Source organism: Tetrao urogallus, assembly GCF_951394365.1.
Source record: "Tetrao urogallus genome assembly, chromosome: 17".
NCBI lineage: Eukaryota > Metazoa > Chordata > Aves > Galliformes > Phasianidae > Tetrao > Tetrao urogallus.
In genome coordinates this window covers 2,390,816-2,417,477 of record NC_136830.1, presented here as the reverse complement: position 1 = coordinate 2,417,477, position 26,662 = coordinate 2,390,816, and the positions used below count along the sequence as shown (strand labels likewise).

Sequence of the window (26,662 nt, the reverse complement as noted above, 5' to 3'; positions counted from 1 at the left end):
TAGCAAGCCTTTGTGCAGATTCATTCTGCAAGGATGATACTAATGGCCTCAGCCCTTCAGAAGATCTCCCTGCAATTGGAGTGAAAATGGCAGCAGCTCCAATACTTCACTCTTGGAACGAACCATTTGCTTCTAGAAGACAGATTGATATGAAATACATTTAAAACACCAGAAACAAAGCAAAAAGTTACAGTGCAAAATAAATGCTAAGAATTAAGTGAAAAACAAAAACACACAAAAACTCACTGGCAGATCCAAATAGAAGGGCCTTCTGCTGGAGGGGATGGGAGTCAACTGGGCAATTCTGCCCCAAGAGGGCAGAACTGACTCTCAGCACCTTCATGTGTGGCCTTCATGGAAGCCAGTATTCACAGTACGAAGCACAGTGTTCTGCTCACAGAGAGGACAGCTAAAATTTACCCCTCAGTTTCTTCATGGCATTTCTCTTCAGGTCCAAGCCCCCAAGGCCAACAGACAGTGCAATAAACAAATGTTAATGTGGCTCATTCTTCTCAGTTAATTAATAGTTCTTCTCAGAAACCATTTAGTAAGTTATCTGGATGATGAATAGTGCTTTGAAAGGGTTTTGCAGTTACAAATAACACCATTCTGTCTTCCTGTTCCACAGCTGGTTTTATTAATAGAATCTTTTCATAGATGAGGGCTGATCTGCAAGAACATTTGCTAAAATAACATCTAGAAAAATATTGCATATGGGCTGTTCTGCATCCCTAACCCCTCAGAAATACAGCTCAGTGCTGGGAAACCACGAGGATGCTGGCTGGAACTAAAGGACATGGACTGCTTTCAGGAATGAGAGCCTGATATCCTTGTGTGAGAAGTTGCTGTTTTCCAACTTTCCATAAAACATAGGAGTTTCTAATGAGGAAAAATATACCTGCTCTATCTCCTATTGAACTTTATCAAGCCTAATGCGCTCTACTGATTCATTTTCACTTAATTGGCTCTAAGATGTTACTCATTATTAGTTGAGCTCCAGGCATTCATCCCATTTTGGAAAGGTAAATTGGCCCTAAACCCTGAGAATTACTCCTTTAATTAGGTTGGATTGATCAGAAAGGCTACAGAGATCACCCACATTAACTACAAATCAGTACATGTACCCTGCCTAGAGTCAGGGAGTGACAAATGACCTCGAAGGCCTCGTCCTGGAGCACCCACCAGAGTGAGACCAGGTACGGCAGGGCCACCCTTTGCACAGGCCATTGACTGCTGTGCAGTTCAGCTGAAATTCCTTATTGCAATGAACCAAACCTTCTCAAAGTAGAAGATGCCAGGAAGGAAAGGTGTTATATAGATTTCCAATACCAACCAAAGAGAATCAAGCTTGGAGCCAAAATTATGTCAGCGTGCTTCTCTGTGGAGTGCCTTGTTCATGGACTGTCATTACTTATCCAGCTTTGTAAACTGCTCATTGCCGGGCCTCCATTGGCATAAGCAACTGATCGTCACTTGCCTCCAGCTGTTGTATATTATGCACATTAGTAGGGTTCCTCCATGGAAATGTAGCATAATAGAAGCAGCTAGTTTTATTTTCCCCCATAAGAAAAAAAATAATCAGGATTTCTGCAGAAGGCAGCTTCTGCACATATAAGAATTAATAACAAAGCACTAAATGTTTCCATGCCAAATGACGGTAGGGCAGTATAAAGCTATTCATGAGCTGGGGCCTGGCTAACTTAATGCATATTCTGGGAGGGATTTTCAAAATTGCTTAAGAGCTCCTGTAAGAGTCTTTGGTTTCCAATGATGCCTCTGCTTCAAAGTTATCCTATGTTAGCAGGCAGCTTTTAAGAAGAGCTGAATCACTTGCATTGGGGTGTGGAGGACACTGCCATTTGGATGGTGCCAAAGTGTACTTACAAAGTTTCTGTCACTTCATTCGTTTCAAATTCCATTGGGGAATTAAAAAAAAATCTTAGAATACAGGTACCCCTGTTTGCAAAAACTCATAAAGCAATCTTGGTTATATGCAAAACATCTGCACTCTGAATTCTGTTAAGGCTATAAATCTGTATTATGCTCCTCTGCACAACAGTATTTATCTTTGTTGTTTAGTGCACCTCTGCACTGGAGAATTCATTAGGAAAAAGACACAGTCATGCAGAGTAGCTACAAATTAGTGTTCTGCCTGAAGAGATGCTATTGATTTTCTATGGTGCTCCTGGATTTGCATGTTTGCCAGTTATTTTAACCATAATACTATAGCGCATAACGAAGAGCATCCTCAGGAGGAGAGTTTCAGCCCAAAGCTGCACTTTGATAAAGTGGTAAGCCTTCAGAGAAAGCCAGAGAGAAAAAAACCATCCAAACCAATGGTTAGATGGCATAGGTTTACCCTAGCACACAAGATGGGGGGGGTGGGGGAAAGAAAGAAAAAGGTGAATTTCATAGCCTCCTGTCTTTAATCCTCATACAACAGTAATAGGGGCACCCTGTCTTTGGCCACTCATCTATAAAATCCTAAAACTGAGTTGGTTATAACTAGTCAGCAAGCAGTTATTGCAGAAGAGTCCATTGATCACATATCATGATTAGCCAGATAATCTGCTTCATACTTCCATTAAAGAGTGCAACGGGCATGATTAATTGCTGCAGGGGGTAAAATTACAGCACAGCTAGTGGAGAACTTGCTTTCTAACACTGTGAATCCCATTAGCGTTAATGGAAATTTAACAGTCAAATCCCCCATGGATCACTTAGAAAAAAATTACCCCTTAAGGTTAAAGGGGGCTGCATTAATAGTATTCTAGGATGCTCTGATTTAAAAGTACTGTAAACCTCCAATGTCATGTAGAAATATGCATCCTACTGGGTTTTGCATATCCCTCGTTATCATACCTATCACATCACCCTTCACAAATGTAATTTCAAAACACAACTCGGCCTATTGAAATGTAAGGCACATTATGGGTAAATTTTCTAAAAGTTATTCAAGGAGATTTATCTCCTAAATTTCTATTAATATTAATGAGAATTGCCCAGCTATGTTGCCAGACACTACTCTGAAAATGAACCCCAGTAGCAGTTTATCAGGCTCCTCGATTCCTCATGCCCACATATAGCAGAACATACAATAAATATAGAGTCTGAAAATTAGGCTGGAAATCTAGGTGCCACATTGTCACGGTCAATGACATTTAACACTTCATCCTGTGCTGAGGATGAGACACAAATAGACCTTTACGAGTGACCTTCTGGAGTGCTGAGCATCAAGAGACAATACAAGAATGTCATTAGAACCTGGCTGAAGGATTCATAGAAAAATATGAAGTTGCCACTCTAGAGTGCCTTGCTGACTCAGTCCCTGAGTGCCACTGATGACCTGAAGTTCCTGTTGTTGGGCAGCCACGTTAAGAGTTAAACTCCTGCTGAAGTGCAACGCCTACAGTCTGTAGGAACTAAGTTGGACACCCGAAAGAATCACCTTTTAAATCTTTGGTCCTCGTACACAGGGAGGGCAGTACACAAGAGGAGGCTCTGACTGCCTGCTACTCCTGACTGAAAGAAGGTTGGGTGCCAACTGGGATGAAGAAAAAAAAGGAACAGAAAAGGAATACACGCGAAGGAAAAGGAGAGCTGCAAATACTGAACTGCGAGTCTTGGACTGATGCCACTAATCACTTAGAATAAATTATTTAGCTATTTTCCAGTTTACAATTAAGTCACAATTTAAGCAACATTGTCACAAATTCATGCATTGCTCATAATTAAGTTTCTGGTCATGAATTGTAAACATGACCGTGACTAATTATTATACAGCTTGATATTGGCCAAAGTCATACAGAAGGCATTTTAGCTTAAGAATGTTGAATCTAATTTTAAATAAAATTTCAAGACATACTGAATGATCACTAGTTTTTAATTGATAGGTCAAAACAGATCTATTAAGAATGAACATCTGACAGCTGCTATGTGTGTCTATTAGAGAGCAGGCACCTGATCTCATAAAATATGTTTATTAGCTGATTCAACCAGACCCAGGTCTTTAGAGGAATTGGTTACTGATATTTTAATTAAAATCCACACAGGTTCATCACCTACCTTACAGGTATGCATGAATTGCTAATGTCTATATTGTATGGGTAGATAACATTTCAACCATCAAGTGTTCTGTATAAGGGATAGGCAAGCTGGGAGAAAAACCTTAGTTCTCTTTCCTGGTCTGGCTGTCACAAGGCTGGGAAAGGAGAGCTGTTTATTTTGGACTGTAAGATGTCTGTGCAATGGCCCAGCCTCCTCCCAGAGCCACAGAACAGAAATCAGCAAAATGGCTTAGAAGACAAAAATTAAATGCGAGTGAAATTTAAATTTCCTGAGAAAGTGGCACATCAGTTGGAGCGGGGATCACTGGGGAGGAGCAGAGAAGTCAGAGCAGTGTAATACATGCAAATCACACAGCCACAATTTATCATGCGAATCCACTCTCACAGTATTATATTGCGTGGCACAAAATAAAGTCCCCCAGGGCTCATCTTCTGGCTTACTCGGAAGCTTTAAAGGTTTGCCATTTGAGAATTAATGTTTACAAGATCTGAAAACAACAGACATACCAAGAAGCACTTTTGTGGGCGTGCAAAAAATATCCTTAATAATCTGTGCAGCCTTTTTGACTGAAGATGCTCTGACCCTTATGAGAAATCCCCTGTCTGCTACATCTGGTGTGCATTTAAGAAGCTCCAGTTCTAGGAATCCTGTTGCTTTTTTCTTATCTATTTACTTTGACAGTTTCTTTGCCTCATTTCTAAATCTAGCGCTGTATTTTGAGGGCCAAGGAAGTATTATCTCCATCCCCTTCCCAACCGCTTTGTAAACATTTCCCCTCTTCCCAGCCAGCAATCAGAAAAGCACACATGTTGAGGCTTGGAGCCACCTGCCTGCACTGGCTAATCTTGCAAGAGCTACTTCACATTCTCACAGTTCTTCTCATTAGGTAACTTGCTTTGGAGGGTTCAGCACTGTGGCTGATCTTTCTTCCTCCAGCGTTCCATGCTACCCGTTCTCATGGCTGCCCTTGGCACCAACCACACGCACGGTGCTCGATGCACACCATCCCTCTGCTGGAGTTCTTGGGACAGAAAACGCCTTTTCTTTCCCAGACTTCTCTTTCTCAATCTCTGGCTAAATTATTGTATTTCTATATGAATAAAGGTATTTATCTGAAAGAAAAAATGCTTTTTTGTAATCCCTTCCTTCATATTCTACCACTTTGCATGGATTGAGTGTGTAAGAGTTTGTCACAGCACACAAACAGCATGACATATATAGGACAGATTTATAATAGTCCTGTTTGAATTATATATGCTATTGATTATGCATATTAATGCAGTCATTCATGTCAACGTGATGATTGCATATTTACAACTAACAGAGCTGCAGCTACGCCAAGCATTGAGAAATGAAACTTAAAGCCCCCTTAAAGGCAGATCTGCTCGTTTTAGAAAATTGGTTGAAGTCAAAACAAAGACTTTCCTTTTAAATCTAATGCTATAAAATATCGCACTTCCTTACATTCCTGCTTTTGAAGAAAAAAATATTTCCGTATTTGAAACTGTGCATTTTGAATTAATCATGCTATGAAGTTCAGCATTTCTATGCAAACCCAAGGATTTCACAGAAGCCCTGAAGGGAGGGATGGCCCAGAACAAGCACTGCTCTGCGACCTCGACATGCATATCAACACATATACAGAGACATGCAGATGAGTTACCAAGATTTGGGGAGACATTGTGTGCTTGGTGCTGCAAAAAGCAGCTTATTTAAGGGAATGAAAGTACACAGAAAAAAGTTATGTTTGTGCCAAAAAGACTGACTTTCTGGTAGTCACATGTTCAGTTAGCAGTCAACGAAAGAGCAATTAAAAATAAACAAAATAATGATTGATTTCTATACTGTATATAGGAGGGAAATGAAGAAATCTCAATTATGTCATACGAGAAATCATGCAGAAGAAAGCATATACTATGAGTTACGTGAATTTCTCCAATTATCTGTGTTGATTTCACAACAAAGATCTAACGTGCAAACAAATTACAGCTTGATAGTCCAAAATACACTGTCACCACATGTGAAGTGCTACTTCCAATGCCCTCTGCTCCAGTTCTATTTTGGTTAGAGACCTGCTTGCCCATGACCAGACATGAGAGCCAGAAGGCCTAGGATCAACACATCTCAGAGTCACCAAGGGTAGGTAGGGCAGCTGGGGGGCAAGGCAGCTGAAACCTCCTCTTAATGCATGGGGACCAAACGCCTCCTAACAAAGCCAAGCAATACTTCAGCAGGAGATGCATTCCAGCTTGGCAAATGCCTTCAAGTGAACAAAAGGCCTCTTTGTGCCCAAATGTTGTCCCTGAAGCACCCTATCAAAACTCACCTCGTATAATACATGCATCTGCAGAGGGTACTTTCCCCTCTATGCCTCCCACGTCCTTCTTTAACATTTACTGTTGGAGATCAGTAGTCTATACAATTTATCGCACCTGTCAAGGCTAATTTATTCATGCAATCTGGCAGTAATCAAAAAGACTGAGATCGATGTGCCAGCAAACCCTGACATTTATTCATACTTTAAAGTCTCATTTGACCTTGAACCGCAGCTAACTGGGGCTGAACTTGTCACAAGTCTCACTGGGCCCAGCAGATAGCAGTGAGTGCCCAGACAAGGAGCATGAAAGGTTGAAGTACTCAGGGGCGGGTGGGGAGAAGATGCACCAGAAACCTTGTGACCTGTCGATGCAATACGGTGAGGCCAGCTGGAAGCAGCAACAGAAAAACAGATCTCAAGAGTTGATTTGAGTGTGCCCTCTTACCCAGGAACGTGCTTAGGAATTCACTTAGTCCATCTCTTGCCTTCTCATCACTCAGTCAAGACCTGAACACACACAGCCATTAAGAAGAGTTCCTCTAACACACATGTACTGCATCCTACAGAAATCATTTCAGGCTTGGAAATCAGAGCAATTGGTAGGGAAATATAATGAAGTCTATTTAAAATAGTTCCAGCCTCAGCTTTGTCATCAAATGACACTCAAATGTCCTACAAGGACATTTTTAGTCTCCTGGCTCAGTTTTTCCTCTGTTGGGTGGAGATACATGTACTTATCTGCTCTCCAGACCAGGCCAGGAATTATGGGCACAACACACTTCGAATTTATTTAACTATTTTTCTGTTAATACAAAGACATTAACAAAAATGACACCCTACTAGACACACACAAAAAAATGTCTTCCATTTCAAGTAAAAATACACAGCTACAGTTTTGCTAAAACACACAAATACCTTCTTATTACAGCCAAAAACACTTGAATTCTGCAATTCAGCAGATTTCACAGTCTTATTTTGATACTTCCCCGAGTTCTCCTTGACTGCATTTTTCACACTGTAAGTTCTGTACATAGTATTAGTACTTATTCTGTTGCATTTGCTTTTTCTAAGCCTAGAACAGAAACAGAAATGACAGAATTGCCATTCTGTGTTGGTTCTCCCTTTGTTTGAAATAGCTAACACCTTCGTGCTGTGTTAAAGGAAGCTACCAGTGAAGATATGTGCATTTGGGCATAGATGTGCCTAACATTGCCATGCAGTCCGATCTGATATTCAGTGAGGACAAACAATGACATATGGTGATACGAAGATAATCTTCCTTATGGATCTAAAATAGTTGCAGTGCACAACCACTGACACTACATATGGAGCTGTGTAAGTTATAATAAAGTGCCAACAAAGCCTTTCAGTCACCCTGTTTCAGTACTTCTCCAATGGAGGATGCAAAATCAGAGAGTTTGATGATGTTTTACTGGAGACTTTCAATATCTTATTGGAATTCTTGTTCATTTCCTTCATTTTGTACTAAAACTCCTTAATTTTCATAATGTTATTCATGCAGAAACAAAGCAGGTATTGATATTCAGCTCCACAATAACAATAAAAAAGTATGAAGCAAATGTGCAAATGGGTGCCATCAAGTTTCCCACTCCTGGCAGTCAGTATGATCTGAAGATGTATTATTGCACACATCATATCCCAAAACATCGCCGTGATACATTCCACAAAGCTTTTAAAGGGTGTGGAATTGAAGAAAATGATAAACTTCAGTAGGCTGAGTAATTTTATTTTTTTTTCCCCTTTGGACAGTTGATGACTGGAGCCAAGAAGTGGCCTCTGCCCAGTGCTGCCCAGGGTCTCAGAGCAGGACTGAAAACCTCCTGCAGAGCTAGTCATAAAGTCAACTAGCAAACGGGCTTCTCCCTGCTCTGAGAGCAACAGATAGCCTTACACACTGCATTCCATTTCTATATTTTCCATGAAACATAATTATTTTTAATAAATTCATATGTTATGGACATTTGTAAGAGTTCTGAAAAAGATTCAAAATAGTTTATTCACAGAAAGCTTTTTCCAGGTGTGCTGGGCATGCAGCTAAGGGACGAGTCAGGAACCTGTGGATACACAGCAGCCCAAGTCAGGCTTTCAGTAACCATCATCAAAATTAAAGATCCTAGGGAACATTTGGAGCCCTGGATGAGTTTTGGTTTTCAATAGAAAACAGGTTGTATCAGGAAGTTTCTCACCAGCTGCAGCTCATCTCCAGGCTTTTGGTTCAGTCTCATCATTAGGCAGGGGAAAGCTATTTCAATCTCAGCACAATTAGCACACACAATTTCTCTGCACTTTTCCTCACTGCCATTCAGTTCACGCTTGATGCTGCAGCAGAACCTGTATTAGATGAAACCTGCAGGAAATGGCTGAGAAGAAAGCAGAGAGGACTAAGGAGGCATTCTCTTTTCTCAGTTCTTTAGCTGCTGATCTGTTTCTGAAATTTCCAGCTTCGTGCTTTTATAATGTTCTAGTACATGAAAGAGTTTGTAACATAAAATGTTACACTCGATGGAGCATGATGTGATATTGAAGCCAAATGGCCAGATGCTCTTTTCTGAGCTATTTCCAATGCTTCCACTTTAGAAAATGTTTTTAACAGTATTCACAAGCTCTAGTTCTGTAGTTTGCTGGCAATTTCATGCTAGAGCACCACTGCACTATGTTCTGATGAAAACATTGTTTTCCATTTGAGGTTACAGTTATTTTCAATTTAATAATAATAATTAAAAAAGGCACCATCTGGTTCAAAGACATAGCACGCAGGTAGGGAGATGGATTCTCTCCCCAGAAAAAAAAAAAGATGGTGAATTCCATTTTGAGTACAGTTATGAATATAGAAATTTCTGGTAAGGAAGACACAAAATGTTTGCTATGGGCCAAAGGCCATCTCTAATGGCTTGGCAGTGACTTGTGGTGGCTTCAGCCTCCCTGGGATTCAGCATCCTGGGATAAAATGTCTGCAAGAGCATCTCCATCTCCACTTACAACCAAGTCTGTCTCCTTTTCCAGACAGAATGCATTATTGCATTATACAAATGTCAAGCCTAATCTCATCCTGTTTGAATCAATGTAACTTCTCAGGAATTAAAAGATACTGAACATTTAGACGGGCAGAGGAGTTGGCTCCTCATACATGCACATCACCATAGAATAGATTTTTCCAATCCCTCCTTTAAAGAGGAAAAGGAGTTGCAAATTAATGTAATCCAGACACCGTGAATTCAATCCTTTCATGATTTCTTAGTGCTTGACTTTACAACCTTAACATTCTTTTACCTTTGGAAATGCCTATAAAAATGCTAAATTAAACTGGAGATGGAAAAGAGGGCACCTTTACTTACACGGCTTATCTGGGAGGTGAGACTGGGAGATTTATCACAGAGATCTCTGCAACCTGTGCAAAGGGGTAACTTCAACTAGCAGTAGATTACATCACTTAATAGGATTTTGCTCAGGCAATGCAGAGTTCTGTGCATAACTGGGCACAATCATTTTAATAGCATTTAACTTCATGCTGAAAATGCTGATTTATTGCAATCCACTGTGAATAGGCATGTGTAAGGACACTGTGAACTGCATTTTCAGAAGCTAGGAATTGTTAATAAAATACTTAAATATTAGATGACATTTAAGTAATTAAATTCGAACCAGAATTTCTTTATACTAAAAATTGCAGCTCAAAAAAGGTCAAAATAAAAATGAAGCCTTTTTTATTAACTGAGATAAACATTTTGATTAACATGTATTTTTGTGCAATTTTCATTTCTACTCCATCACAGCGTGTGGGAAAAATAGCATGAAATTCTGAAAAACTCTCTAAAATGGCATTCCTGCTTCTTAGCTCCAGGGCAAAGGGAGTCTGACCTCATGAATCACCGGGGTAAAAAGCATCATCCAGAATTCAGAATTAAAATTTGCCATACATAAATCTTGTGACATTTTTATTACAGCATACCAGCCCAGAATCTGTGTTTAAAACACTGACTGCTCAAAGGAATCTAAATCTCCTTAGCTGAAAGTAATAAAATCAGGTCAGGAATTCACTACTCAACAACCTGCCATTAGCATTTCTGCTCAGAGAAAATACAGTTCATCTGTTTTTAAGGAAAGCAAAGCTGGGTCAGATCACATAAATTTGGAAAGTATGATTTGCTTGTGCATGAAAGTGCATTAGGTAACAGGTTTTATTTCCTGGTAGAGAAATTCCAGTATAGCTGCATCAGGAGTTGAGCAGTACAAACTGTATTTCTGCATGGTCTGAGTTGGGACTGCATTTCTTTGTACACAACAGGTCTGCCTTCAGCTAGGCTGCTTGAGCACTGCTAACCATGAAATCACAGCAGCAGAGAGAGCAAATAATCTGAACTTTTATTCCCTTTTCAGGCATTCTTCTCAATCCCAAGGTACTGTGTGTTCCCAAAGGCACGCTGATACCAGTTGCCCAAACTGGCACAAGCCACGTGCGACACCTCTGCACAAGCTGTGGTCACAACTAATCTTAAGGATCCAGCTGAGCCCTGCTGGACTATCAGCTACAGAACTACGTTGTCACACTGGTACCTATGGATACCTCCAATGGATTTCTCTGGCCAGGACTTCTTAAACACAGGATTTCTTAAAGATATCTCAACTGGACAAATCAATCTCAACTGGACAAGTCATTTTTGGTTTTATAACCATTTTTAAAATCTTTGAGATAGCACTGAGAAGAATTCCCCATAGAATCAGAATTTCTCAAGTTGGAAGGAACCCATAAGGATCATCAAGTCCAGCTCCTACTCCAGCACCAACACCAACTCCCTCCTGTTTCCCAGAATGGCTGCTGCTTTTTCTCAACCAAAGCAGAACCTCCATAGCCTGGCAGACATTGGCTTCATTGCAAAGCTGTCAGGAGAACGTCACAGCTCTGATTTAAGCAGAAAGATGAATATATGAGTTAAATAAAGAATTGCAAAGCACTGGGTCCAATTTCCAATATATGTGGTAGCCCCAGACCATTTACACACTGCTTAGTCAACACAGAAAACTGCCTAGGTTAATTATCTAACTATTCCCATCTCCGGAATTTAGAAAAGGGAAAAGCCAGTAGTGGAATACCCGAGATCATCATTTTTTTTTAATAAACAATAGATTTGAGGGGGATTAGCTGGGTTATCAAACAGTACCCTCCCAAATCAGCTCATTAGTTGCACTGCCTTTCCCTAGTTCACATTATGAAAACTATTTAAAGGAAGGTTCATTAGATGCAGTGTAATCTAATTCAGACACTTTGAGACTAATCCCTTTTCCTTTAGTAATAACATGGTGATAATATGCAAAGAAGTTTAAAGGATTACTGTTCCAGCTTTTTAAAAGAGGGTCTGTTTTCAGCTGAACACGTTCCACCACCATTATTTCTTGCTCTTTGCTCATCCATTTACACTTTCCTTTTCTGTCTTTCATTGCTCCACACAGAGTCACACTGGGCAGCCACATCCCTCGTGCACTGTGGACAGGCTGATGACTGCCTGCCTCTGCTCCCTGCTCAGCTTGCAGCCTCCAGTACTGCACCATGTTGGCAGAGTTTCCCCTGCACACAGGGAGACACAGCAGGATCCCAGTCACACTCACAAGGAACAAGGCCCTGGTTTGCAGCTGGCCACGTTCTGTGGCAGCTCCTGTGTGGATCAGCCTTGGGAAAGGAAGGAGTTTTGCAACTTACTTTGAGATTCTGCAGTTAAAAAAAATCTTTCTAAATTCACAGTGATTTCATAAATATCCTTCAGGGAAGAGAGGAGGTCTCTGTGCATTTTCATGCTGCTGGTTTCTGACACCTCAGAGAGAACAAAGGAGGGGATTCGTGCAGGACTTGTGGGTCACCAGGTGCACACCTCACATTACTCACTGTGCTAGATTCAGGCTGAGAATGTAGATAAATGTCCATGTTACGGACAAGCTCATTTTAGACTAAACTTGCTCGTATTCCCGTGCTTTCACGAAGCTCTTCTCAAAAACATGAGTAGGGTTCATTATTCCTTATACAGAAAGAAAGAAACAAGCCAACCAAAAACACACAGGCAGACAAAAACACAACCAAAAAGTGCCAAAGTACAAAGACTGAGAACTTGTTTCTAGATCCTCTGTGTTTACAACTTTAACATGTTCCCTTCCCCTGAAAATCCGTCCTCACAGACTCAAATCCTTGGCTTTTCAAGCAAGTGCCATTTCATAATCCTATTAAAACCTTTGCCTCTGTTTACCAGGAGCCCTAATCGTACCCAGCAAGTTCTTCTCATCTAAGGAAGAGCGACAGCTTTCAGATTTCTTAGGAGACTTATTCATCAGCCACACCAGAGTTTTGCCAGAGCGTTCAATCTATTCTGGAAGCAGCCATGTGGAAAAAGTTTCAAACAGCTGAAAGCCCTGCACAATGATAAAGGAAAGCTCACACAATCCTGGTAATAGCCTGACCCTCTTAAGGAAAATTGGATGATTTGTGGTAGCAGTTTTTCTGTCCCCTGTGTGAATTCTGAACCTTAAAGTGTAAGCAGTGTAGCTGCACGGTGCCATTAAAAACTCTATCCCTCGTGTGATGCTGGAATAACAAACACACACCCATGTGTGGAAACAAGTGCTGGCGATGATGACCTTCTCCCCCAGCCCACTGGTGTGAAGGAGTTTGTAATCATTTCAGAAAAAAGGAGCTGGATAAAGGATGGACTAATTTGATGCTCAGTGTTTCAGTGTGAGCAGAATATATGCTTTAATGAGCACATTACACACACTAGGGACGTGTTACTGTGAAATAGGGAATAAAGAGTAAGGGGAAAATAATTAAACAGCAAGCTTTATAATGAGGAAACTGTGTTCATGCAACATTAAGTAGACTAATTTTCAAGTGCTAAGCAATGGCAGGTTCCTTGGACTTTAGAAGGACTTGCTGGAAAGGAGCACCTTGAAAACAAGGGCAAAGGATCACAACTATCAAACCTCTTATAGGCTCAGAAGCCTGATGCTGTGCAGAAGCCATCTGTCCACGCTCTGCACTGTAGTAAGAACCAGGCAAAATTCATCCCTCCATCCTGCAGTACCTTTTCAGCATCTGCGAAGTGTCATTTTATGTAAGAACATCTTCCCAAATCCCTCCCGCCCAGAGCTCAGCCAGATCCTAACTAGTGCAGACAGCCAGGTGCTCAGTTCTGATTCCATAGCAGTCCTCGTGCACCGGGCTGAAAGGGGTGGAGGCAGTTGGGAAGATGGATGCACACAGAAGTATACTGATTTCTGTACGTTCTTCCGAGATTGCTGATGTTTGCCAACATTGCCTTCCTCAAGATGTGTACTCTGTGACTTCTCCAACATTATTCTCACAGCCTTTGAGGCCAGCAGGATTGGATACCTGTACCCTGTAATACTTACTCTATAAAGAAGACCATTAACTTTTTAAAATGCCACTGCCTTCATTATGAGCAGTACATAGCACACTACAGCTGATTTCTTTCAGCCTGGCCTCAGTTTTCTGTTACCACTGCATCTGCTAAGACAACATACGTATATCATCATCTGCACAATGAGCACACACAGACTTAGCACAGCTCTTATCACAAACCCAGCTACTGGGAAAGGCGGCGAATCTGTCTCACTGAGTTCAGACACTGACAAAACGAACCAATGAACCATATTTCTGACTGTTATCAGTTGTTGCAATGCCAGTAAGGCCAGGAACATCCATTTACTGGGAATGTCAGTTCTAGATAGCACTGCAGTAACAATTACTTCAGCATAATAGCCTATCAGTCAGGCAGCAATTCTGTTGGGCCACGGGCTCCCATTTTTCTTTGCAAATAAACATTGCACAAAGTGTCTTCTTTCTTACTCACCCTCATGCCTAATTCAATGTTTTCTCCTCCATAGACCTCCATGCCAGGGTCAAGCAAGCCAATCTCACCAAAATACTCTCGGTCTACTACAAATGAGCATCCAATCATGGCTGGTGTCCTGCACAGAGAGATTAAAGAAAAAAATGAAGTCATTTTTTAGCTACTACAGAAACCATTTCACAATAAATTTACACACGCAAAACACTGCTTAGTCCTGAAGTCAATAAAGTTTATCTGCTAGCATGTACTTCCATCCTCCAATGGACAGTGACTTGTGGAATCAGAGCCATGCAAAAGACAAGCACACTGCCAGACACACTTGGGCCAATTGTCCATGAGACACACGTGGGATGTGAGGTTAAGTACTCTCTTCAAGTAAGTGAAACATTGGTCTATTTCTCCTTTGGTTTATAGACACAACGCACTGAAGCTGAAGTGCTGCTCAAGATAGTGGTGAACAAGAACTAGATAATGATTCATTTGAAGATTAACGCACAATAAAACATAAACTTTCTCAGAAATGAGGACTCCTTTTATTCACATATTAAAATTAAGGCTGTGACGAGAGCCACGGATCAATCACTATGAAGTTTGGTTCTCTTGGAATCAACTCTAGCAGAGGAATTTCAGCCTTAGGAAAGTCATCTTCCTGCACCCATTTGTTCCAAAAGGTCAAAGGAAACTGAGGCTGAGTGCCACAAACTGGAACATCCACCTTCTCTTAATGTATATGCTTACATACCAGGATTTTTGTGAGAGATGAAACTTACAGATACAAATTAATTCCTAAAACATGTATTCCTGTTTATAGTTCCTAGTAGTCATGTCTGAAGACAGACTTGCCTAAACAAAAGCTGAGATCCTCCATCATTGAAAAATCACTTTTAGGCATCCAAGGAATAATTAGGTCTAGAAACTGAAATAAAAGAACTGCGTGACCAAAGAAAGAAAACTCAACAGCTCTGAAACTAAACAAGCTTTTGAGGGTTTAGGTATCTCTTTAGCTTTAACCATGACAAAAAGGGAAGGGAATGGGGAGAAACAGCACTAGCCACTATCTTCATTTGCCTTTCTATGCACATAAAGCTAAGAACAGATGTCACTGGGTGAGTGCTAGAGCACCACTGCTTTGCAAAATGGAGCTACTAGTTTGGGATTTGGGATTTGGGATCCATTTCCTTTCTAGCTCCCTAAAAAAATCCTGCAGAGGCAGCTCCCTAAAGCAGTAGGATGCTCCCCTAAGGATGTTCTCCCTCAATTCCTAATGAGGAGCAGAACACGTAGGCTTTGCAGGCTGCTCTCAGGTGCTGCAATCTCTCTCCCTGTGAGATGGATTTTTGCAGTTTCCAGCTCTGTCCATTAAAATACCAACCTGTTAATTGAATGGGGATGGGAAATATATTTTGGATGCAACTACATAATCATCACTCACAGACAAAGTGAGGACTACCTTTGCAACTCCCTCCCTCTCTTCTATGTTTTATTTTTTCTCATTCAATATATGCAAATGCAAACAGACTCCACAAGCCCTCATGGCATATTCTGAAAAAAAATGTTTTCAGGAATGAGCAACAATGGCTGTGCAATGGCAGAAAAAATTTCCACTGCCAATGTATCTCCACTTGAATTTGGCTTCCTATAGCCACTGCACATCTGCACCTCTGCTCGGCTGCAACCCTGGAAGCTGAACAGGACAGTGATCAGTGCAGGGATGGCTGGAAATGATAAGCCTGAGGCTTTGCCCCAGCCACATCCTGATGCAATGGAAGAAATTGCCCAGGAGCTGAACTGCTGAGCTTTCTGAACAGTGCATGCCAAGACTTCTATCAGGTTCAACCAGAGTTTCGGACATTTAGTTCTCATCAAGCCCAGGCCCTTAACTTTCCTGTGTTTTGACTGATCCAACTGTAAACTAAGTGTAATGCGATTGCACAGCCCAGTGAGCTGGTAACGGTGCTGGGACTCAGGAGACCTCAACTCTGCTCTCATCTCTGTCATTCATTTGATCTTCAGTGGATCACCTTCCCCTGCCCCTGTTTCTCTATCTGCAAAGCACAGATAATACTGGGTAAAAGTTTCAGGTCTGCCTTAGCAGCCTAAAAGCCTAACATTCATTTATAAAAGCACTTCGAGCTTTATTTTATACTGGACTGCAGCATAACTGCCATATTGCAAACACCTTTAACAAAACTGCCCCTCATAAACCATGAGACCTTTGCCTGGCTGTAAGCACCAGGTTCCTCTCACACCTAACAAACCCCAATATACCTACTGCTTTCAATACAGTGCATCAGGCACTCTCCTGGAAAGTCAGCACTAGATATATGAGCAAAACCGTGTTAGCACATCCTAAGCACTGCTCACCACCCAAGGATTGACAAACAAGAAGGTGCCTGCCCTTTGCACGTCGTGGCTGCAAAGTAGAATAAACTTGCATTGCAGATGCTTCCTATAAAAGGACCTTCTTCCTTAAGATAAAGACTTCATAGTAAAATAGGACATTTTTAGAAGGAAAGCGTCACAGAACAGCAATTGGATGTGTATTACTGATTAGCAACACCTCAAAAGGTGTTGAGAGAATTAATTAATTGATTGGTGGAATATTCTTTCACAGAACTGAAGATCAGCTTTAATTTTAATCAACAGCAGGAGTAAAAAGTTAACAAAGAAAACATACTAAAATGGCTTTTGCAGCTAAAATCTTAAAATACAACATAGAATAGCATGATTTTGCACTGCTTGTTCCAAAGACACAGCATGCTGCTACCAGATCAGGGGCACCTATGTGGCCATGAGCAGTGCTGCTGTGGGATGGCTACCAGAGTCAGGGTGCACTGGCCAGAAATTCAGGTTCCTAAGCAGCACCTCAACCCTGACCTGGCAGATAGGTTAGGGAGCCTGCATAAGCATTTAGTTTTTCTTACAAATCATGCCTTTTGCAATAGAAGAGTCACACCAGGCCATAGGAACAGAACTCGAGGATAGATCTGCTGTTCAGGAGCTGCAGGAAAAAAACTGTCAAGCATAATGAAGGGAAGGTATGCTAATTCCTTTGGAGACAAACAGCAATGGGAAATAAAGCGACCCAGAAAGCTTGGCTAGGAATGGCAGGGCAGTAAGGATGCAGAATAACCTTCTGGAACCCTGCAGGAGTAGAGTTCATGGAACAGGCAGGATGCCCATCAGACACCTAAAGGTGGCTGCATCACCATTGGTGTGGTGGACCAGCACAAGGTCTGACTGCATGTGAGAAGGGCAGGCAGGCTCCAGCCAAAGCAGGCAGCCTGTGGGCATGTCAGGTGCTCGTTTGCATCCATGTGTGAGACACACATGCTCTCTGGAATGGCTGACTCAGTGCGCACACACACTCACTGCATGCAGTACCAAGCTATGGCATATTAGAGCAGTAAGTGAGAACATATGCAACAATGAAATGCACCACTGCTGCAGAAGGAAGATAAAGCAGAAAGCTGTGCAGTGCTTGGTTGAGGGAGGCTGATTAATGACTCCAGTGTTGGTGGCTGCTGATCATGAAATCAAACAGAGCGGTCCATCAAAATCACGGCAGATGAGGGAAGAGGAGCCAGACAGAGCTCTGAAGAGAAGGCACCTTCCTAGCTGTTCCAAAATGCAGCATTATCTTTTGTATGCAGAAAAAAATCCAGCCTGTTTCAGTGCATAGCCAAATTCGTTAGAAACCCTCTGGAAAAGTATCCTTTGTTACACAGTTTGTTGCCAGATGATAAGGACATTTTTGGGCAGTGTTCTCAGGAACACAAATGGAAAATGACGTGATGGACACAGCGTGTCAAAATAACCATCCTCATTTAAATCTTCACGTTAGAGGCTCTTCACATCTTAAATGTCAAACATGCAAAATGAATTGCCTGCAGAAGCTGAATTGGGAAACATCAATTGCTCCAAAATTTCAGACTATTAGCACAGGGGAAGAAAAGGAACTGACTTTGAACTGTAGCAGAAATCTTTACAAAATCTCATACTTTATTCTTGCTACTCCTTTGCTGCTGCTTGCACTTCAAGGCTACATCCCCTTTGTCATGTGGACTGCAGCAGCTGGGCTCTGATCCTTGCTGATACCAGGACACAGAGATTCCACTGAAAACCTTTGGTCCCTTGGGAGATCCAGGAGTAAGTATTCAGCTATGCCAAACACAAAACCAATCACAACGTGACTAATTATTGGTCTTTTCTTTTACAGAGCACACAGAGTCTCCAAACAAACCCCCTATTTGAAAAGACAGTGTAAAAGGAAGCCTTGAGAGGGAGGGTGTCAACAGGGGCTGAATGAATGTGCAATTTTTCTGTTCTTGAACAACCTTATGAAAGCGTTGAAAAGACATGTGGATATAAACACAATCACTGTGGAACAGTTTGTGTGCCCTGAAAACTGGACACAGTTGCAGTTCACCATGTGGGATGCTGGTTAGAAAACTAGGCCTGTATCAGCCTGTATCAGACTTGAGGAGATTTTGAAAGCCTGCTCACTTTTCTGATTTCCTCTTGCTTTTAGAAACACACCTTACATTTTTACAGTTACTAAGTTCATATCAAGCGTGCCTTCAAATTTTAGTTCTTAGTGCAGACTTCCTGATCCTTTTCATCAATTCACACGTTCCCTCTTCTCATCACCATAATTACACCGGCATCTCATTTAAAAGCCACAGAATTGCACTGTGTGTCTATAGGCCAGCATAACACAACAGCACAGCCAAATGCTTTAGCAAATCCATCCATCAGAAATCAGTGCAGCGTGACTATCAGGCAGAAGCCCCGCTCTCCTAGATCACTGCCTTGAAAGCACGTGTTCCCAGGGAGCCATGTAAGTGTTCACGGTTCAACATTGATGTCTCTGCATTTTAGAGCATGTAATTCATAATTTGCAGAGAGGTGCTTCTGTATCCAGAACATCTCAGTGCTGCTGGGAAGCGTCTGCAAGAGCCGGGTGCTCTCCTGCTCATGGTGCTTGTCTCATCTCCCTCAGTGCAGTTTATGCACTGTTGAACCGCAGGGTTTCTGCTCAGAATAAAATCACAGCTCTTGAGAGCCAGCTGCTTACGTGCATCAGATTTCAACACTACTCAGTGTCTCGAGTTCGTGAACTTTATTCAGTTCTGTACCTGTCCAACTCAGCACCACTGCAACTCTGGCAAGTACTTGAACACACACCTGAGGAAAGCCCATGGTAATGGAGGCAACATTGCTGAATGAAAACTAACTCTTCTCCCAGCAACACAGGGATGAAATCTCTTAATTTCTATTGGAAAGATCGATAGCTGAATCCAGAAATACTTTGCAGAATTCTATACTTCAGTGAGTGCACTAACTACCCTGCTACGAAACTTGTCCAAGGAACTTGCTGAGGTTTATATAACTTTAATCTCTTAGCTCGGTCTTATCTGATATTTGACGATGTTTCTCCAAAATAGAAGAGACTCAAATATGAGAACAACCGATGTGAAAATTAATATAGTGATTCCACATATAAACTGGAAGTAATGAAGTGTGCAAAATCTTTTGGGAATAAAAGACCGAAACCCTGATTTCAGGAGTGAAAGCTTTGGCTGATTAATTTTCCTTCTTCAATATCTATTTCTCAGAGCTGAGTGAAATAGATAGACAATGCCTGCGCTTTTAAAACAATGATGGGAGGACAGGGCACGTTATCCAAGAACAGTGATTTTCTAAGTAATTACTTTCCTGCTTATTGAGGTTTCAAGCTGAGCGAAGGGTCAGTGCTGAAGGACTGTGCTGTGCTGTGATAAGGAAGGTCAGTGTTGCTGTGTATCTGTTTTGCAGTCGCAGGGCAGGAGAATGAACCTAACAGCAACTTGCAACACTTGCTCAAATACGGATTGAAATACTCGTTGTATGAGGGTGAGACCCTGTGTGATGGTCCCACCCAACCAATCATTTAGAAATGTGAACAGCCCACCTTGTGTCCTCACACTTCTAAAAGACCAGCAAGGGTCTTTCCAGTTGGCTGTGTTGTTTGAGGTTGCTTGGATGGACTGGGAACAGGCATCTCAGAATCTGACAACTCAGGCTCTATGCTGAAGGGACGTACACCATCTTTTCTGCCAAAGCCTGCACTGACACCATACGAGAGAGTTTTAGCTCACTTTAGGGTGGAGCTGATAAACATCAGGATGAAGATGCCTCTAAGAAGGTAGTTTGTATCCTTCCTAGGAAAGTTCAAAAACAAGGCAGAGAACCCTAGAGTAAAATCTTTTTTATCATTTATTTCAGCAGTTGCTAAAAAAGTACCCTTCACTCAGCACGGCACTTTTCAGAGGAGCAATGAGACAACGATCTGCACCAGAGAAGAAAGTTTGGATGTGAATTTTCAAAAGAAAAGGAAAGAAAGACTCATTCTCCTCAGTTCTCATTTTCTCACTGTAAATTTAACAACCCTCAAACTGACTATGACAATTCCTGAATCAGTATTTCCTTAGAAAATTTCATTTCTGTAAGGAAAAATGTTACCTTACAAAGAAAATAAAGTGATGCTCTGCTTATATGGTCTGGTTTCATTTTAAAATTCATCCAGTGGGAAAATCCATAACATGCACAAGGTTCTCCAAAAAAAGAGCAACTCTCCAATGAGACCAGGAGGTTAACACATCTCCTACTAGTGCTGCCAGGAAGCTCTGGTTTGGGCTGATGTCCAAGAATGCTGCCTACAGACCCAAAGTGACAACAGCCTCCTTGCAATCACATGCAAAATACCTTCATTTTTCATACATACAATGTTTATCTGACTCACTACTCATGACAGGGTCCATTTGGAAAATAAAACACAGGTGAAAAAGATCTTTCTATCCTAGCAAGGGCCACAAAGTGAACTCGAATCACATTTTCACAACTAGAGCCAGCACTTTGTGGTGCAGCTCTGAAATGTCACACATGCATTCAGACCCATCTTTGCAGACCCATCCATGTTCCTCAGTTTCATTAAACTGCCCCGGCACAAAGTCTGCAGCCTTGCTTAACTTCAATTGCCCCTTGGCAGATAGAGATGTTGTAGCACAAAGTGACAGCATGTAGGTTCACCTGATGGGTGCTGACTCGTCCCCTTTATCGAGCCAGTCCTGTGGAGGGATGATGTACATGCACCAGAGGCCCCAGTTGTAGCCATGGGCTGCATTGGCGTATTGCTGCACTTCAAAGGTGTTGTACTTGATGTTGTCAATTGCTGGCAAGATGATCCGCTTTCTGTCTTCTTTGATACGGGTAAGTGCAGGTTCCACCCTGAGAATAGTGAAAACAGCAAAACATTTTGCAACCATCCAGTTATCCCAGGCCCCTCTTTGCAGTCTGATAAAACAACGTTCTCTAATCCTGAGAGCGAGATGGCAGACCATAACACAGCATGGCAAAATCAAATGCATGTCACTGTCTTAGAGCAAAGGGGCTGAGGTTTGGCATGGCAATACTCACATAGCAGACTCACACAAATCATTGCCCCTATGGAGTTGTACCACTTTGTGTTTAATAACACAAGATTTACCAAAGACTTATTCTTATGCTTTGGGAATGTCATTTCAATTTGTAATGGGCAAGTGTTGAGAGTCACCACGACCAGAGTTAAGTATTAACAGTCCCCTAATGTCTACAGCACCAGATTGCCTCCTGCTGATGAGGTATGAAGAACAAAATGCAGAACAGAGAACGAATCTGAGGGTTACTCAAAGATTTAAATCTTGTTTTTGAAGGACTGACTCCATCGGACCTTGTTTGAATGACAAACAAGGCTGCATTGTGTCTTCTAAAACCCCTCTGATGATGAGAAGGTTTCAATAGCCAGATGGTGCAAAGCAGCAACCTGCAGGAAATGTGCCATCATTTCAAAAGGCTTTAAAACATCAGTGTGCTTTCAACAGAAGCTGTATCCCGAAGTCTTTCAGGAACCACTCGCTTCTGGCCAAGGTAGTCTGAAATTGCTAAGAAGTTTGAGAGGAACTGATCCTAAAGGTAACAGACATATATAAGGGTGGAAAGCACTTCTCAAAGCAGCGTTAGAAACAGCCATCACTTCATTCTTTTGTAACTGTTTCCCCTTGAAACAAACTTTGAAGATTTTGCAGAGCTCTCACGTGTACCTTCTCTGAGGGAAAGGGGGTTTGCTGGGATTCACAGAGGCAGTAGGAGCTGAGCACTGATCTTTTCCCTTTTTTGTAGCTTAAAAGGCAATCATTCCTTCGTGCTTTCAAGTTGGTTGTTTTATGTTCTGTTATCTTCTACTTTATTTGTTACCATGTACTTTCTTGTGTATGCTAAATGAAAGGGACAAGTTATGAAATTAACTCAACCTCCATTTCCCTTCTGCATTGCCTCAGTCTGAACTATCAAAATTTTCTGATCCCATCAGTAAGAAGGTAGCATTTCCTCTGTACTCAGTTATGGCCAAAATATTCCTCTGCTGTGTACACTGACTTCTTATGCGACATCACACTCTTGTTTTACCCCACCCCAGGGGTGCAGTGCATTATTCATTATGCCAATCTGGAAAGTCCTGAGGCCACACACATGCACCCCCATACAGAGCCAATATGACCTGCCAAATCAGGCTAAGCAGCTTTGACTATTAATAAGAGATTATAGTTATGAGATTAACTGCTTTAAAACCCAGTGTGTGTCCACCAGAGAAACTCTTGTAACTCCAATAAAGAAGGAAAGTATACGAAAAAAAGATGAATCTAGCTTGTTCTTTCCATAAGAGGAAGACATTTCCTAGAGGCAGGCATCAACCAGACACACTTCTCCCATCGCTGACTATGTGCCACCAAGCATGGCTGTGGAAACCCTCACTCATAATATCAACAGGAGGCTCTCTCACTCCTTTCTATCCTCTGGAATAAAGGCTTTCAATATATCAAACATCATCATCAGTGACAGACCACTGATAAACTGGCAGAGGTAGCCTCCTCTTTGCAGTTGTGGGGAAAAACAGTTGGCGCAGGCCACTGGAGAGCATTTGGGGCAGGAGCCTTGTTACAAAACTGACTGGTTCTCCTGCAAACTGACCAACACTGCAGCAGCCTCTGGGCATTGCCCTGGACCCACTTCTGAAGCTCTTGGACACTGCTTTAGCAGATTTAGTGTGGAAGAGATATCGCAGGGTAGAGGGATTACACCCTCCAGAGAGCAGTCATAGATAGGATGGGAAAATCCAGCTCAGAGTTCTCTGTTACTTGGCAAAACTCAAAACGGAGTGACTTCTCAGCTAACATTGCACACCTGTGAGATTTTTTAGCTTGTCTTGCCCAGTCAGGGATGGCAGAAATAGTCAGGGGTATTCAAACACCAAGCCTTAGAGCATCTCAAAGGGACCTACAGGAACATTCAAATCCCAGCTTCCATCAATGCATTCTGTGCCACCAACACTGCTTGTGCTGATTTTCTATCTGCCATGATCTCTAGGCAATGGCCAGTCTGTCTAATGAAGTACTACTGCAAGCTTCAACAGGAAGGGGTAATAGATTGTGTTTACATTGCTTATCTTAGGTAATTCATGAAACACAAGCCTCTTAGTTGCTGCTCACTGCCACAGAAGTCCAGCCCTGGAACAGCTCTGCTGTACTCAGCAGACTTGCATGATAGCTTTGTGTCTGTAGGCTGAGCTGCACTGTCATCAAATCCTTTGTCAACCTTGCTGGTAATTCTGGCTTTGTCTAACTGCTTAAGGTTTTCAAAAGGATTATGATCAAATCTTTCCTAGAAATTTTTTTTCCTTATTTTAAGCTGCTACATTAAATGTGGATTTACTCATCCTCTTTACAGGCAGTAAAGTTCATTTATTTATTTTCTTTCCTCATGCTTTATTGTCTCCACTGCACATGTAGAGATGGCAGGTGCTCCTGGCAGCTTCAGAAGAAAAAGGACTGAGTGGAAGAGGTAGCTGCAGTGCAAGTGGGCTCACCATGCTGTGCTGATGAGCTGCAGTATGGGGTTGGAATATTTCCTTTCCACATGGCCACTGCTGGCAGTGAGGCTTCAGCTCTGCCTGATTAGTTAAGCCAGATGTGAATTTTGAGATTCATCCCTATTTTTCACAGATGGAAAAAAACACAAGGTTCCTAGCTTGTATCAAGGTATAGGAACAGGGTAGCAGATGCAAGTTATAATAACAAGATTAACAAGTTATTTACTGGAGCAAGAGAAAAAATTCTTCCAGGCAAATTCACAGACATGATAGATTTCAGTAAGCTAAATATCATCACAAGATTAAACTTTCTAGGTAGTACTTCGCCTCATACAGCTTTGTGGCTTTTTTTCCTTCCACCACTCATGAAAAACAGGCAGACAGTTTGGGCTAGAATTTGAGTGACAAAGAAGTTCCTCCCTTGTATCTCTACTAAAAGAATATATTTGTCAGTTGTGTCCTCCCACTCTGAATATATAGCTAGTGAATGGATAAGTCAGAAGAGAGAGGACAGTAAATTTAACTCTCTTACAGACTCTGCTAAGCTAATGGCTATTTTCACTTGGGTTTTATTTCCCCGAAGCAGCTCCTGAAATGCAGTAACACACTGCAAATGTCTCATTCCCAGGATTCAGTCCTGTGGCTAACAGTACATGACTGAAACTCCAGAGAGCATAGGGCTTTACCCTAATCTTGGTGGGCTTCCCACAAGCACAGTGACATGCTGGTAGGAGCATCCACATGTTCTGTTAAGTGGCTCCTTGCAGAAACTGTCCTGGAGGATTTGTGGCAAGAATCTGATCAGGAACACAATCACAACACAGGGATGTGTTGATTTGACAGTGACTGTTTAGCATTTCTCTAACTATAGCACACACATGTCACGTTTTCACCTACCAGTGAGAAAAGTGGAGGTCAAAGTATGGAATTTTCAAGGTGCTGAGCACCCATATTGGCCGCTATGGGAGCACCAGCAATGATGGTACTGTGTAAATGCTCCTGAGATAAATATTAGAGTTAGAAAAAGATCTGGGAGGCAGAATTTAACTGAGCTTAAAATGAGTCTGTGAGAAGACTGAGAGTAAAGGCTGGGGTCATACTGTGATCATACTCACTTCCCTAATCCCGTTGTAAGTCTTTCTCTGAAAATATATTCATTCTCTCTTTAACTCTGGGCCAAAGCAGAGCAGCAGAAACCCCAGGAGACATCAGGGCAAACAAAAATTGTATGCTATCTTGCATCCTTATCAGATTGCCAGAGTTCATGCCAATGGGGAAGTCTGATTTTTTACAATGCTTAAAAGAACAGCTTCTTCCAGATAAAAGAAATGGGTAAAAACAAGTTAGTAATGAGCTCCTCAGCACACATGATATGTAATTCACCCCTCTAATAAGTAAAGCCACCTACTGACTTCAAGCAGACTTTTTAAAATGAACATAGGAAGAATTGTACGTGGTCTAAGAGAAGAAACCACAAGCATGCCACAAGGCAGATCTGCTGCTGCTACCCAAATCTTCTGCTCATGGGACTTCATGACTTCCAAGAAGCTTTGCCAACCTGCACTACCGGGGAGCAGACCCACAGCCTCTTCCAGTTCTTTAAATACAACAATTCTAATAGACATTCCACAGGAAATCATTTTCCCTTCTTTTTTTTTTTTTTTTTAACTCCCCCTAAATGGCACTTTTTATGTATTTGTCCAAAACCACCAAAACGAAACGCTTTCATAAAGAGCAGGAATTGCGCTGGGGAGGTTTCCCCCTAAATTCTGCCCCTGTCCTAAGTAGATGTTTGAATATCTTGGTCTCTGGGTTGTTCTGAGATAAACACACCTTTTTTTACTCTCCATTATAACCATTCTAATTTTTACTGCAATAAAAGAAAAAAGAACATTAAAAAACAATTTTTTCCCCCTTTCCGGGGGGATTCTCTTTTCTCCCTGCAAGGAATCTTCCTTGAGTTCTTGTATGACATTAAAAGAAAGACAAAATGGTCTCATCTGTTAAATTTTGTGGCTCAGTGGGTTTAACACTTTATTCTACTGTGGCTGTACCACTGTCAGTTACCATTTTAACTAAAAACTTAAAAGAGAAATATAAGAAAGAAAGCTGTGTAAGCCGAAAGCTTATTCTGCATGTGATTTTATACGCCACCTCAGATTTTACTGACAATATACATTTATCAGATGCAGACAAGCAGATTTAAAGACATACATAATTCTCCACTGAGGCCATATGAAGAATATTTCATGCAGAACTCCTTTCAGTAAATAAGTGTTCAGAGAACTAAAAAAATGAATATACATCGTAATGATTTTATATATATATACATCTATATATCATACTCCCCTCCTCGATCTCAAAGAGGAGGGAAAATTACTTATGTGCTGTCCCTGACATCTCTATCAGCACCCCTGTGTGCCCTGGAGGTGCAGACCTGCAGCCCACAGCAGAGCAGAG

At 41.6% G+C, this 26,662-nt stretch overlaps 1 protein-coding gene across 1 annotated transcript in view; it reads right to left on the bottom strand.

Moving 5' to 3' along the window:
- Window positions 1-26,662, bottom strand: part of GALNT9 (polypeptide N-acetylgalactosaminyltransferase 9) — a gene marked incomplete at both ends in the record, with an annotated part of 113,739 nt that overhangs the window by 35,733 nt on the left and 51,344 nt on the right. The window contains 2 exons of the mRNA XM_079544075.1: window positions 14,260-14,377; window positions 21,331-21,528. Coding sequence (XP_079400201.1) covers window positions 14,260-14,377; window positions 21,331-21,528 — 316 coding nt within the window. The remainder of the gene's footprint in view (window positions 1-14,259; window positions 14,378-21,330; window positions 21,529-26,662) is intronic.